The 13,806-nt window shown below is 35.9% G+C and overlaps 1 protein-coding gene across 2 annotated transcripts; it reads right to left on the bottom strand.

Moving 5' to 3' along the window:
* Positions 1–458: 458 nt before the first annotated feature.
* On the bottom strand, positions 459–13,753 carry si:ch73-40i7.2 (FYN-binding protein 1). Of its 2 annotated transcripts, none has more exons than XM_067512301.1 (16): positions 13,629–13,753; positions 8,662–9,292; positions 7,828–7,945; positions 6,617–6,672; positions 6,433–6,470; positions 6,159–6,190; positions 5,345–5,477; positions 4,736–4,898; positions 3,202–3,352; positions 3,034–3,050; positions 2,408–2,468; positions 2,169–2,211; positions 1,770–1,932; positions 1,422–1,455; positions 1,071–1,108; positions 459–917 (listed from the first exon to the last, which is right to left on the bottom strand). In XM_067512301.1, the coding sequence occupies exons 1-16, from the start codon at positions 13,629–13,631 to the stop codon at positions 880–882; spliced, it is 1,719 nt and encodes a 572-aa protein (XP_067368402.1). In that variant the 5' UTR covers positions 13,632–13,753; the 3' UTR covers positions 459–879. The 2 variants fall into 2 exon arrangements, with proteins under 2 accessions (XP_067368402.1, XP_067368403.1); XM_067512302.1 differs by having other exon boundaries at positions 7,828–7,942.
* Positions 13,754–13,806: the final 53 nt, after the last annotated feature.

Genomic DNA, 13,806 nt, shown 5'->3' with positions numbered 1-13,806 from the left:
ATAGTATATTACAGAACCTCAGTTCTACCACTTGTTTTTGTGTTTAGTTTTTCTCACATTACTCAAATTACTCGCAAACTACTGTTTTCACAATTTCACAGTTGATTCCAGTAAAAACCTCAAAGGCCAACTGCTGTTTTCAACTCTCACTTTAACTCTCAGAACACTCATATCAATATATGTAGATCATTTCATGTTTGTTTAATTTTTAATGTTAAGTAGAAACCTTCAAAATTACAGTATTTCTTACGACTGGTAAACTGATGTATTTACTGTTTGATTCTTGAGTTATGATTATGGTAGTTCAGTTCAGCTCACAAATGTAATGCTTACAGGATATTTCTGCTTCAACACCATAGGGTTCTTTCTGCACTCCACATCACCCTCCCACTCTCATACATTTTAATACAGCACTGCAGTACTAAGTAAAAAACAAAAATCATGCTGGGACACAACAATCCAACAAAAAAAGATTTATTTTAAATTATCTCAAAAGTTAAGCAATGCACAAAGCTACAGATATAGTGTACTCATTTTCTATACAAGCAGTTTGACAAATAATTAATTATAGTTTGTTATTCTCAGCATGTGTGTGTGTGTGTGTGTGTATCCACATGGATTAGTTTTGTATGGCTCCATATAGTTATATAGTTTTTTAATTTGAGTTTTTTTAAGGCTTACAAAGTTTGTTTCAGAGAAGGAAACTGCACCTGTGGATTCAAATAAAGCATTCGGATCCAAAAAGAAAAATCTTTTCACTTTAGTTTCTTTTCTTAATAGTTATATTTTTAAGTAGCTTAGTTTTTTTTATAGTTTGTTTCTTTATCTGTCACTTTCAGTCCCTTACTGTTTGAGTGTGTGTGTTTAGTTTGACATCCTTTAATAACCAATGTGAGAAGAGTCGTTGTCATAGACATCTGAAATGAGAGAAAAGAAAAGAATAAGATATATATACATATAGTTAATTTTAAATCACAATGGGTTTGATATATTCAAATGACACTGCATATCACATTGGTTTAGTTAGCTCTGCATTTATTATGCAACATGATGATCCAAAGATAACTCACCAGCTGCATAGTCAACGTCGTCATAAATGTCTCCTTCCCTGCAAAGGAAGGTCTAAGTTACACTCAACAATCAAACGTTTCATTGATATTGCTGTTTAAAAGCTATTCTTTAAACTTAACCCATCAAGTTCAAAATAAGTTTGAAACTCAAAGGGTTGCACCAAGTATATGTACAGTATAGTGTATACAACAAAGGACATATAGCCAATAAGTTCAGGCAGTGTAATATAATTATTAAACTTCTTATGTAAAATACATATTTTTTAAGGTGTAATTCTTTTCTCAGCAATATAAAGACACTATTTGCTAATGATAACAAGGTCACATTTAAATCGAGGAGGATTCACTTACAGTGGAAGAAGAAGAGATCTGGGCACATAGCCATCTGTGAGAGGTGAGACAAAACAGATTTATGTACATAGCAAAAATGTCACTGTGAGTTAGTTAATATGTTTATTTACATGTCCCACACATGTATTTGATTCATTGTATGTTTATTTTTCTACAGTGCATCTGACAGACAATGTATGTCACACTCTGGCAGGAGATGTGGCAGCTCCTGACCTTACTGAGCATTACTTTCAGTAGCCTTTCTACAATTTATCAACCTTTCTAACATCAATCACCTGGACTACCCAAGTACAAGATCATCACTCATTTAAAACAACAATCACGGAGGGATACAGCGTGCTTACGTACACTTCCCAAACCGGTTGCGACATAGAGCCTTCTTGCTGTTGGTGAGCTGGATGACATCCAAGATTTCTCCCTGAGACACAAGCAGCTCTTTCCCACCTGGTTTCTTTATGATACTGTTAGGATCCACCATCATGGTGTGCAGAACCCTGAGCGGACCTTCATACTAGAAATTAACAGTCAAAATTTTACACTTTCTTAAGGCAATGGCAGTGTAGCATGTTATATTATACAGTTGTTGTCAGTTGCATCCTCAAAGATCAGTCCTGGAACACAATCTTTTACCTTTTGGTTTTCTTTGAACCAGTAATTGTGTTACAGGTTTCCGTTTTCTGTTATGCATATGACACTGCATTATCTATCATCAAATAATTGTTACATGAAAGCATAAAAATTATTTACCTTAAATTTTTTTCGCAGCTCTTTCTCCATTTTGGGATCTATGCTAAAATTCATAAGTTTCAATTTAGTGTTTCATAATTAAATACACTTCAAAAATTAAGTTGCATAAACATTTATTTATCAAATAACACATATGTTTATTTTTTTTATTAATGTTTATGAGTTTATTAATGTTGTGTGCAGCTACATTGAAGCAGTCATATCCTGTTAATGTAATAAATGGAAATGTGAAAAAATACCTGATTTCAGGAGGTGGTGGGGGGAAATCCTCATTTAGTGGTTGAACATCATCATAGTCATCTGTGGACAAAATAAAAACTAAATTGTTCTTACCTATAAAAAAAATTGTCATTAACATTATCTAGTAAAACAAATAATATAAATATAAAATACATGTAAATTCTAATAATAAATACTCCCAAAAATGTATCACTAAGACATAAACAATTTAACCCACACTCTGACCTAGCTAAACTATGTATTTCAATAAAATTATCAGGAAACATTTAGTATCAAAGTTAGTCAACTTTCTCGTTCCTGAAGTTGTCAAGTATCATGTTGAACTTTATGGAGTGTTATTTTACAAATTCTTTCAGTTGCAGTGGATGCCATAATCTTGAACAACATATTTTAAAGATGTTTTTGTAAGCTTGTTTGCAATGGTTGACGCTGCCCAGGAATACTCATTGTAGTTAATGCATTTAACACAAGAAACTTTGCATAAAAATTGCTTTTTTCTGTTGATCAACAGAAAAAGTCAGAGGTCTTCTAAGAAGTAAAACTACCTCCCCGCCAAATGGAGTCCATACAAAGCACTAAGGGATCGATTACCCACTGTACCCACATGCACATTGTTGTTACTTACCATCATCTTGAACCATGCTGCAGATTAGAGGAAACACAAATCACATGTGAGTTCAAATGAATTATTGACATGGTAAGAATTAGACTTATTGAAAATAGTGTAAGACATCCTTCTGACAGTATAATAAGACAACACTCCCTTCACTAGGATGACCATGACTTACTGTACCTGTCTCGGTTATTGGAGTCCTTATTTAACATTTGTGGGGGATTTGGAGGTGGTGGAGGTAATGATGATGTGTCTATTTTTCTGGCCTGGAGTGCTTTGCGTTTTACTGCCTCGTAGTCAATATCCACACACGTGTTACTGATATACCCATCTGCCAAGAATCAATGAAAAGATTAAGAATACGTATTACTGCAAGGCATTTCTCTTTTTATAATTAAAAACATTCTTTTATTCTTTTTAGGCATCTAAGCTCCTATTTCCTATCTATAAAAGGTTAGTAAGTTACATTGTCATGAAATATGCATTAATAGTTTTTTATATTAAATATATTCAATCAATGTCATGAACTGGTGACTCAGTGGTAGAGCAAGGGCCACCTTGGTGCCAGTCCAGGGCCTGGATAAAAAATAGGATAGTTGAGGCAGGAAGGGCATCATGCGTAAAAACTGCCAAATCAACATGCGGAACACATTTCGCTGTGGCTACCTCTGAAGGGACCCCTGACTCTTCTTGTAATATAAGAAACAAGAAGTGGAGTTTTATTGTAATATGATTTAAATTCATTAGTAAATATTGATTCTGAGATACTGCAACACTGTCAGAGATATTCTATTATTAATTTATGCTCTGCTACCAATTGATTGGCAGAATTGTTGCAGCTCAGAAGAAGCAAAGTATACTTGTTTAATCTGCAAAAATAAAAAGATCAGGATGAGGAAATCAAAGAAAACAGAGCGTTGGGAAGTTTCGTTTTCAGTTTTTTAAAGCATGAAACACTTTGTAGCTACAGTACCTTTTAACCCCTATTTCCCAGGTTAGCACCATTATAAATTTGCCAGTACATTATTTAGCATGCAAATAAATATAATTATAATTAAAACACATTAATTAACATTAATTCATGGTACATCAGCCTATTTTGCTATTCTGACAATCTGAAACGCTTACATATAGTAACTTACATTGTTTACTAGAAATAGTAACCCAACATTAAACGACAGCACACAGGAAGCAAATGAGGAAGACGCTGAGAGGTTAACATTATGGCTTGAAGTACATTTTTCTTTCACATATAGGTTTAAGTATTATCGTACCTCATATTTCTATAAACCTGCTAAAGTAAGAGCAACAGTTGTAATAGTAGCTAAGGACCAGACAAATCAATCTCAAGATCTATAATCGATTGATCTTCAAAGGCACAATCGTACACTGAGTGCCCTGATATCCGAATGCCACAAAAATGCAGCGTACTAGCTTCAAGTCTGGCTGGGGACATTGGTTGCATGTCAGATGCCTCCTCTACGCTCATGTCTTCTATCTGCTAAAGTGCAGAGATTGCAGAAGCAGTTGCTGCACCATTAAGGCATAATTAAAAAAAGTTTCAGTTTCTTGATATGTCATGATATGCCACCAAGCAAGGTGAGTGTTTGTTGATTGGTGTAGCCACTGGTTTTGCTTCACGCCTAATTCTGGAGAGGTTTTCATGGCAAAGCTTCCAACATGAAAAGTGAGGAAGATTTAAATCAGAACCTACAGTTTCCATTCAGAGAGCGAGCCAACCATTTCCCTCCAGGGTTATTTTTCACTCGGACGATCTCCACACTTTCTCCTTGTCGCACACTGAGGTCCAGTTTGCCTTCTCCGTGCCAGTCATGTCGGACTTTGGCTGTATGAATAACATCTACCTCCCCTTCCAACTGCAGGAAGACAAAAAATAAATAAAGTTGACAGACAACTGAAATTAATATGCTTTGTAGAGGGATGAAGGACGCAAAACCGTGGTGTTTCAGGAAATATGTTAACAGAGTTACAATAAGGAAATTCAAGAAGTTCAAGGCAGAATTAAAAGAAATATTTAATTATAGCTTTCCTAACATTTATGAATACAGAAGGTCAGCAACAGTAAACTTGATTTACAAGGTAACTCTTAACTTTAAAGTTGGGAAAGCACATCAGATTTGTTGGTTTGTAAATCAACTTTGGCCTAATGTACTGAGGTTTTTAATGTTGCAAATCTTGTTGCAACCAGCATTCCTGTTATGAAAGAGTGTGTATTTCCTTAAACTGTGCACGATATCATTGTCTAAAAATTAGGTGTACTCCTGTCTGTCCTGTTGTTTGACATATGTCATTAGTTCTTCACCTGAAAGTTCCTTTTCAACTCATTTTCTCGTTTCTGACGCTCCAGCTGTGCTTTCTTCTCCTGCTCCAATTGCTTCTTTGTCTCTTTCTTGTTAATCTTCTCAGCATTTACCCGGTTCACCTCAAACTGGTCCCTATTATAACACAATTATAATTAACAATTCCATTTCAAAATAGTCCTCCCCATCACAAAACAAACAAACACATGAACAGATGAAGATAAACTAAACAAAAATAAACAATTCCACATCATTTTTTGTATATAGTTTTATGATGACCGATATTAATCTGTCGTTAAAGCTGCAATATTGCAATTTTTAGTGTTACATAAGAGACAACATTTACTGTGGTTGTTTCATTCATTCTGCTATAAGCTTTCACAATAGTATTTACAATCTATAACCTTTTGACGTGTGTAGCCACATTTCAACAGTTCCTTCCTAAGTTTTATTACATTATATTGCTTTAACGGGAAGTACATATGTTAAATTACAGAAACAAAGGATGGTTCACAGAAAGTTATAGAGTTGAAGCATTTATTTTTCAGGGGTTCTCTTTGACTTACTATGGGTAGGATTTGTATGTTGGAACGGACAAAAGCATGTGTCAAATCAGTCAACACAAATTGACTGGCTCATATTGGGCTCATTACCAGTAAGCAGTTGTTGTATTTTGGTAGGAGTGGATGCAAAAATAGCAGAGTATTAACAGTGTTGTCAACAGATCTGTGCAGTTGCAACCATTTCTAATTTCAAACAACAGAGAGCTGAATACAGAAAGTTTGGAACAGGTAGAAGCAGAGAGTTAACACTTACTCATCAATAAACTCATACACATCGTCAGCCTCCTGCAAAATAAAATGAAATGAAATAACGAAGGAAAAAATTATTAACACCCTTAAAGAACAGCAGCAACAACAACAACAAAAAAAAAACAATTTGCTTGTTACTTTTTACATCCTTTTGAATATATGTTTCTAGTTTTAAGAAAAGTATATGTTCTCACAAAAGAAGCCACTTGGTGTTGAGTTCGTAAATGTGGCACTCATGAAAGTAAGGCAGGCACTCAGTCTCAGTTTTCTGTACTTACCCCATCCAAACACTGTGAACTGTTGTCACTCCAAGACTCTGTGATGTCACGATATGAAAACATTAAAGGCATGTCTGCACAGTCATTTGCAAAATGCTTTACAATCATAATATAACTTAGAATTGCCAATTATTTAAATTAGGTCTTGTGAAAAAGAGCATGCTCCATTAGACAATATTTTTACCGTTTTTCTCAAAGCTTGCAATGTCATCATACATGTCCTGGGTGTCATCAATGTCTCTGAAAACCAATAAAAACCCAAGTTTGCATGTTCATTATTCAGTTCCAGCTCATTCCTATAATGACTAACCCTGTTTTCTATTGTGCTGATCAAACTATCATCTGCATGCTGGATGTTGTAGTTGTACAGATTTGATTCAGAGATCATATTGCAACATTACCACCAAAAACATCGTATTAAATATATACCAAAAAGAAGAAACAAGCAAGCAGACAAATAGACATATTAATCTACTGTACATATATGTATATAGTTTATATTAGAATAATTTGTCTTTTGTGCACCCCAGCATAACGAGGTTTACCTTGATGTATCTACCTGAATGCTGTAGCCACAATCACTGTGTGTTTCTTACTGTCTTCTGACTTTTTGTTTTGTTTTCTCCATTTTATTCTTTTTCTAAGCTAGCTTCAGAACGCTGACATGTGGCAATGTCAGTGTTTTGAATTTTGACCACAACAGAAGCTTCCCTTTATGTTAATGGTACACACCAGTTATATTGTATTCAAAGTTATTTAGAGTCAGTAGTGACATGAGCACAGAAAGCTAAAGATATTGAAAATGAAAGTGTTATTTGTAATGTTGCTTCTCTTAGATACATTCAATTGCCAGTTTATAATGTACTCCGAAAACCTCCTTCCAAATGAATGTGACCATGTGTTGTGACCATGTGTTGTGTGTCATCTCGACACTGTTGTATTAAACTGCATTAGTTGTATTTGGTGTAACTAAGAAATGCAACTGCGTGTAACTGAAAGTAAAGAATATCAGTTAGCACTTGGAGAGGGGAAGAGAGAGAGAGAGGAATGACATGCACCAAACCTTATCTGACAAATACGTCAGAGAACTTGACACCTGGACTTGCAAAAATATATTTCATATTATATTATTTCCTACTCCAAAAACAATGTATTCTCTTTAAAGTGCACAGCATTTGTGTAGTCTGTTCTATTGTATTCTAATGTCTCACTCCATTTCCTGTATTTTGGTGAAGATTCTCAGTCATCCAGGTCTGGTAATCTGAATATAATATAATACATTTCCTTAATTGTTTCATCGTGACATCTGAATTTATTGTCACTGACTGTGGTTTGAAACGTGTGAAATAAATGACTAAATTTAAACCAATGTGATATGAGTTTGTGAATACTTACATTGAAGCCATCTGGCGTGGCAACCTTATGGGCTTACTGGATCGTTCTGGTGGTTTTGGAGGGTTGATAACTTCTGCTAAGGACTTTTTGCCCGTTGAGTTTCTGCCCAGGGAATCTGCTGGGTTGAACATAAGACAAACAACCAACAATAAAATCAGTGACATGTTCCTAAAAAACAATAATGATGAAACGTGTCCACAAATGGCTTCTTTGCTTTATTTTAGTGAACTTTACGGATGTTAGTCTTCATACATTTACAAAAAGTGATGCATGCGGAACTGCTTTTAAACATTTATCTAAAGATTTGTTAAAAAAACAATTAATTGAAATCTTTTATAAAAGATATCTTCTTTGAGTATTTAATGCTCTGCCAACAATATTTAGATATGAAAAGGCTTTAAGTTTCCATCAAACGTTTTAACTGGTTAAAGCAAATAAGATTTACAAATTCACCGGCTGTTTTGACATTGTGAGTTGTTAAAGCAGTAAACGCAAGGGTGGTACTAATTTTAATACAGACCTGTAGTAATAAGATATGACACAAGCAACCTTAAACTGAAATAGGTAAATGCAAATAAGCTATATGTTATTTTATGATTTAGTTCTGCTTTTTTTGAGAGATGGAAATGACTGCAGGGCAGAAAAACAGTTAGCAGTATTTTCCTATTACTGCAGCCACTGTCATGCTTCTACCAGGCTAATTATTTTTAAGCAGAAAGAATCATAAACTCTTATTGTTTATTTGCAAATAGACAAATTAACTAACATTTTATAAACATTAAGCAAAAAACTGAAAGTCATCCATAGTTAAAATAAATATGCAAACACACTGACCATCATTTTTTCTCGGGGCAGGAAGGGCAGGTCCTCGACTAAACTTCATAAAGGGCTCCAAGTTGACATTAGAGGGACGTTTTGGTTTCAAGGGAAGGGGTCCCTCAGGGGGCAGGGGCTTCCTCAGCGGAGTCACTTCCCCTGCACTCCTCTGTCTGGATTGTTGTCGGAGTAGTTTGGGATTGGGGGTGGGAGCAGGTGCAGGTCCCTGAGCTGGAGCTGGAACTGGGGTCAACGCTGGGGCTGGCTTGACACATGGAGGCCTCTGGTGCATCATCATCATGTTCTGCAGCATCTCCCCCGTCTGCTTGACCTTACTGGCATCGACCTTCGGCTGTATGGATGCTCTGACTGCAGGATTGGGAGGCGGTCGAGGGAGAGCAGGAGGTCTTGAGGGGATAGAAGCAGCCATTGGCTCTATCCGTGGGAGCCTCACTGGGCTCAGTCCAGCCACAGCAGGATGAACAGTGGGTGACAGTTTGTGATGAACTAGATCCTTCTCTGTAACTGGGAAGATCAGTTTCCCATACCCAGGTCGTGGAGATTTTGGGGATCCGCTGTCTCGGCTGCTGGTATCCGAGGCCTTGTTGTTGAACTTGGCCCTCAGAGCCTTGACATCAAAGCTCTCCTCCTGAAAACAACACAGGAGCACAAAGTCAAGACTGCTGCTGCTTCTTGGTTTGTAAAGCAGGAAGTTAGCAGCACAGTGCACAGCAGGGCATGCCCCCCACGCTCACAAACACACCACTTGACAAAACTCTACACTATCTTTACAAAGTGAGAGTGCACTGTGCACAAACACAGCTTCCTGGTTGTTTTGATCTTCACAGAGCTGATAAGTCCCCACCAACTCTCTGCAGTATACAGACATTTTCAAAGAGCAACAAGGCACCGAAGGCAGTGGGTAGTAATTCCAAAGCACTCTTCTTATAATCTGCCCCACGTTTTTAAATAAATGCTTTAAAATGCAGGGTAGGAATGTGTGTGTACCTGGATCAAACCAATGCACACACAACCAGCTGTGTTTTCATCAGTTCAGAAGACATACACTGACTTACAGTCATTTTCTGGAGACTTCCCCTCACCATTATCCCTACTTGCCCCCCCTTTTTTAACCTTAAACAAAATCTTTACCATAAAATGTAATGATTGACTGAACATGATGTGGACTTGCAAAATAAAGATTAGCACCCAATATATGTCTGTAGGCATGTTGGAAGAAGTACTCAGGGTAAAAGTATCAGTACCGCAGTGAATACAACTAGTCTATAGCAAGTATAAATCCTGCATTTAAAATTTTATTTAAGTAAAAGTACGAAAGTTTGTATTATGAACAACATACCTAATAAAAATACTATTTTTGCCCAATGAATCAGAATAATGTACATTGTTAGATGATGCATTAATACAACATCAGTTAAAAGTTGCAGCTGAAAAAATGAATGTACAAAAGTAAAGTAGTACAAGTGGCTGAAAATTGTACTTAAATAACTTGAGTAAAAACACACACACACACACACACACTGAATACAAACAGTTTTCCTGGATCATGTCACATATATAATTTATTGTATGAACTTATCATCAATAAATAAATTCTTATCAATAACACACACACACACACACACACACACACCGATGACAGACTGAACACTTTCGTGGATCACATCACTCATATAATTTATTGTATGAAATTATTATCAATAAATTCACAGTTTGACTGCACTAGTAAGTGCTGACTTTAAGTTTTAAATTAAAATTTCTTTCTGTGATTGTCATTGCCAGATCTTAACATGGAGAATCTTTTTGTGAAAATAATACTAAAAAACTATCTATATTCAATCTGTATAACAATCAATATTTCAGTTCAAATATTCTTTTTGTTATAAAAGGTAGTTAAAAGAGAAAAATAGAAACAATTTATGGAAATGCCATTTCAATGAGGAGAATTCATAAAAAATAACTAAGCAGAAATTTTTACCTGTTTAAAGAAGAGCAAATAATAAAGCGTCAATCATTACTTCTGTTAGATAGATAGATAGATAGATAGATAGATAGATAGATAGATAGATAGATAGATAGATAGATAGATAGATAGATAGATAGATAGATAGATAGATCACTCAGTCACATGTCCAGAGGTACTTTGGTCCTTCACGAACAAAATGGCAATAACATGCAAACCACAGGAAATAAAAAAACTCACAGGTGATCATCTGTACTGGATAGAGGTTAGTTCCGGTCACCCTGGAAGGCTTAAAATTATATTGGCAATAACTTTATCATGAACTCAACTGCTTTTCTAAAATACTTACTGCTACGTTGGACAGACTAATCAGCAGCACGTTCCTGCTGTGCTGGCGGTGTTTGTGAAGACATGGTGAATGTAACAAGGTTATTTTTGGTGTTTGTCGATGACATAGGAGGTTATTTTAAGTCCCTTCACAAAGTCACTACTTTACAACCTCAGTAATAAACATGTGAATGGCTTTACATATGTATGTTTGTGTATCACATTTGCCATTTACTTGGAACATAAAAACCACAGTTATATATTTCTGTTTACATGATTTCTGTTATTTTTCACAACCCTAATACAGTAGCAATTAAGCCTGTAAAGCAATGGTTAAACTGGAAAAGAGTCATTTTAATAGATAGTGGAGACGTTAATATGCTATGAGATGTTAATATGTCCCTGTGGGGAAGTTTGACTTCACAGCACCTCAGTGAGATAACAGCACAACAAAAACTTAACAATTAGACAGCACAGGTTATTTACACCAAACACATTGTGAAAAAGTTTAAAAACTTGAGAAAAGTCAGTGGGCAGTGGAATATCACATTATGTGTTGTTTGAGCCTGGACGCAATAAATGAAAGTTTGTAGTGACTGAGCATATATGGAGCAACACACAGCTGCAGCATTAGCACCGAGAGTGAAAGCTCAATGTGTTTATTGTGACTGCTTGGTCAAAGTCTGTTTATACCTGAGTGGAGGGGAAGGATAGTTTTTAATATAGTGGTTTTCATGGCGTATATATACGGTGGTCAGTTTAGATTTCAGCTGGAATAATAGATTCCTACAATGACATATTTACCTTTAATAGATTTTATTAAAAATGTTCTCTCTATAACTGGTTTATTTAGCCTTATTTTTTTCATTTTGAAGTGCTTGTTTAGTGAATGCTGATCACATTCAATGATGTTGGCAGGAATGATTAAATAATTCTGATAGTTGTCTGACTATGTTGTGTGCTACTTTTGCAGAAGCTCAAAGCCAAAAAAGAAAAATTGGGCTGATCACTGTTAACATGAGGATTAGCCATTTCATCAGGCCTTAAACTCTTGTTTTTAGGTGTCTCTTAGAAGTTCTTTATAGTTTGAATGTTATTCTCACCTTGATAAACGGACCAAACTAAAAGAGGACATGCTTAACATTGATTTGCAGAAGATGACAGAAAGATGAGAGATGACAGAAATAACCGTATTAGCTTGGTGAAAAGTAGGTGGTCGGGTACAGTACAACTGTTTTTCAGAGGCCCAAATATAATTTGCAACAAAACAACTTGGGTATAATAAAAACACATTTCATCATGAATTAATCTTCTCTGTTGGGTTGACATCATGAAAACATGATTATAACGAAGCAATCCCACCATCTACAGTATGAAGACATAAAGTTTTGTCAGTAGCGGCTGTGAAAAGGAGCAGGAAGTGCTCACAACCACACGTCTTCGTACCTTAGCCAGCATCCTGCAGCCGTTACCATAGAAACGCCCTCTATTGTCACTACTGCACCAATAACCCGCAAGCTCTGCTCGCAGTTGTCTATCTTGTTACAAGGAACAAAGGAAACACACGGAAGCATTTTCTCTACACCACAAAACTCTCTCACACACTCAAACGGACATGCACACGGGGCTCCAGTTTTATTCAGCGAGCCTCAACAGAAGAAACAGACTGTGCATGTCTGTGTGTGTGTGTGTGTGTGTGTGTCTGTGTGTGTGTGTGTGTGATACTGACACTTAGATGGTTTAAAAACGATCTCACCACAGACTGAGCAGGTGTTTCTGCAGGGAAATCCTGGCCAAACTATTTTAAACAGACTTACATATTAAAAAAAGGAAATAGATCTAAACTGCAGTCATAACATTGTCTTAAATGTAGTTTAAGTCTGAGTATTGCTTTTAAAACTACAATAATTAGTCAAACTAATTGAGTAAATATACTTAGAATTACATTTTTCTGGATGAAAACTAAAGGGTGAAACTAAATGTTTAAATACTGTGAAACCCTCATTTAGGTGACAATAGGTGACAAATCTATTTAATAGATGGTAAATGCTTTAAAACACCTGGCTTCAGTGTGGTTTAGAGTCACAATAATAAAAATAGTTTGTGCACCCTAACAGAGAGGAAGTACAGAGTTTTTTACAGTTTAAAAACTAAATATCAACCATCACTGAGCTTAAAAAAAAACTCCAGAGCACATTGTAAATCATTAACAAGACATTGCTGGGCAATAAAGTTTTTTTCATCAGCAGCCGCTGGGACATTTCTATTTTTCAACACAACTTCTCTGTTTTACTTGGAAGATTATGTAATTGCTACTGAAACCAAACACATGAACCTTTTACTTTTGAGCATTTGAGTGAGGACATCCTGTTTAAATCTGTCTCAACATATATTTGAAGGATTATAAGCGGTTCATAAAAATGTTCAGTTTAGTGACTGTGTAGTTATGTGATAGAAGGAAGCTGAGTTTCACAGAGAAACAATGAAATTTGTGTTTTCACAACTGTCAGGTTATTCATATATGCCGTAAAGGTCAGTAGGAAATGGCCAGAATCAAATTGTCAGCACACGAGAAGTGTGAACGGAACAGTAGAAGAGGTGTTACGCCATTCATTAATGTTTAAAAAAAACCACAAATATTCTTTCTAAAGAACAGGAAATAATATTTTCTTACCATAATTGCCTTTAGTGGTGGATCAGTGGTGGGTAAAGTGCTCCATGTCCAGCAGTGATTCAGTATCCAGGCTGATGCTGTTGTACACACAGCTACTGTACAGTTACGTGACCTGTGTCTCAAAACGCACAGCAAATGAGGAAATACTCAGGCTGGGCAACAGGGCGACTGACATTGC

This window comes from Channa argus, chromosome 8, assembly GCF_033026475.1.
Source record: "Channa argus isolate prfri chromosome 8, Channa argus male v1.0, whole genome shotgun sequence".
NCBI lineage: Eukaryota > Metazoa > Chordata > Actinopteri > Anabantiformes > Channidae > Channa > Channa argus.
The sequence above is the reverse complement of the archived record's forward strand: the minus strand, read 5'-3'. Positions and strand labels throughout refer to the sequence as shown.

What these genes read in the sequence shown, in the direction of transcription:
- si:ch73-40i7.2 (XM_067512301.1), bottom strand. An exon ending in AGCTGCGAAAAAAATTTAAG is followed by an intron (nt 1,933 to 2,168) that starts GTAAATAATTTT and finishes GTTAATTTCTAG; the next exon opens with TATGAAGGTCCGCTCAGGGT. An exon ending in CGACGTTGACTATGCAGCTG is followed by an intron (nt 918 to 1,070) that starts GTGAGTTATCTT and finishes CTCTCATTTCAG; the next exon opens with ATGTCTATGACAACGACTCT.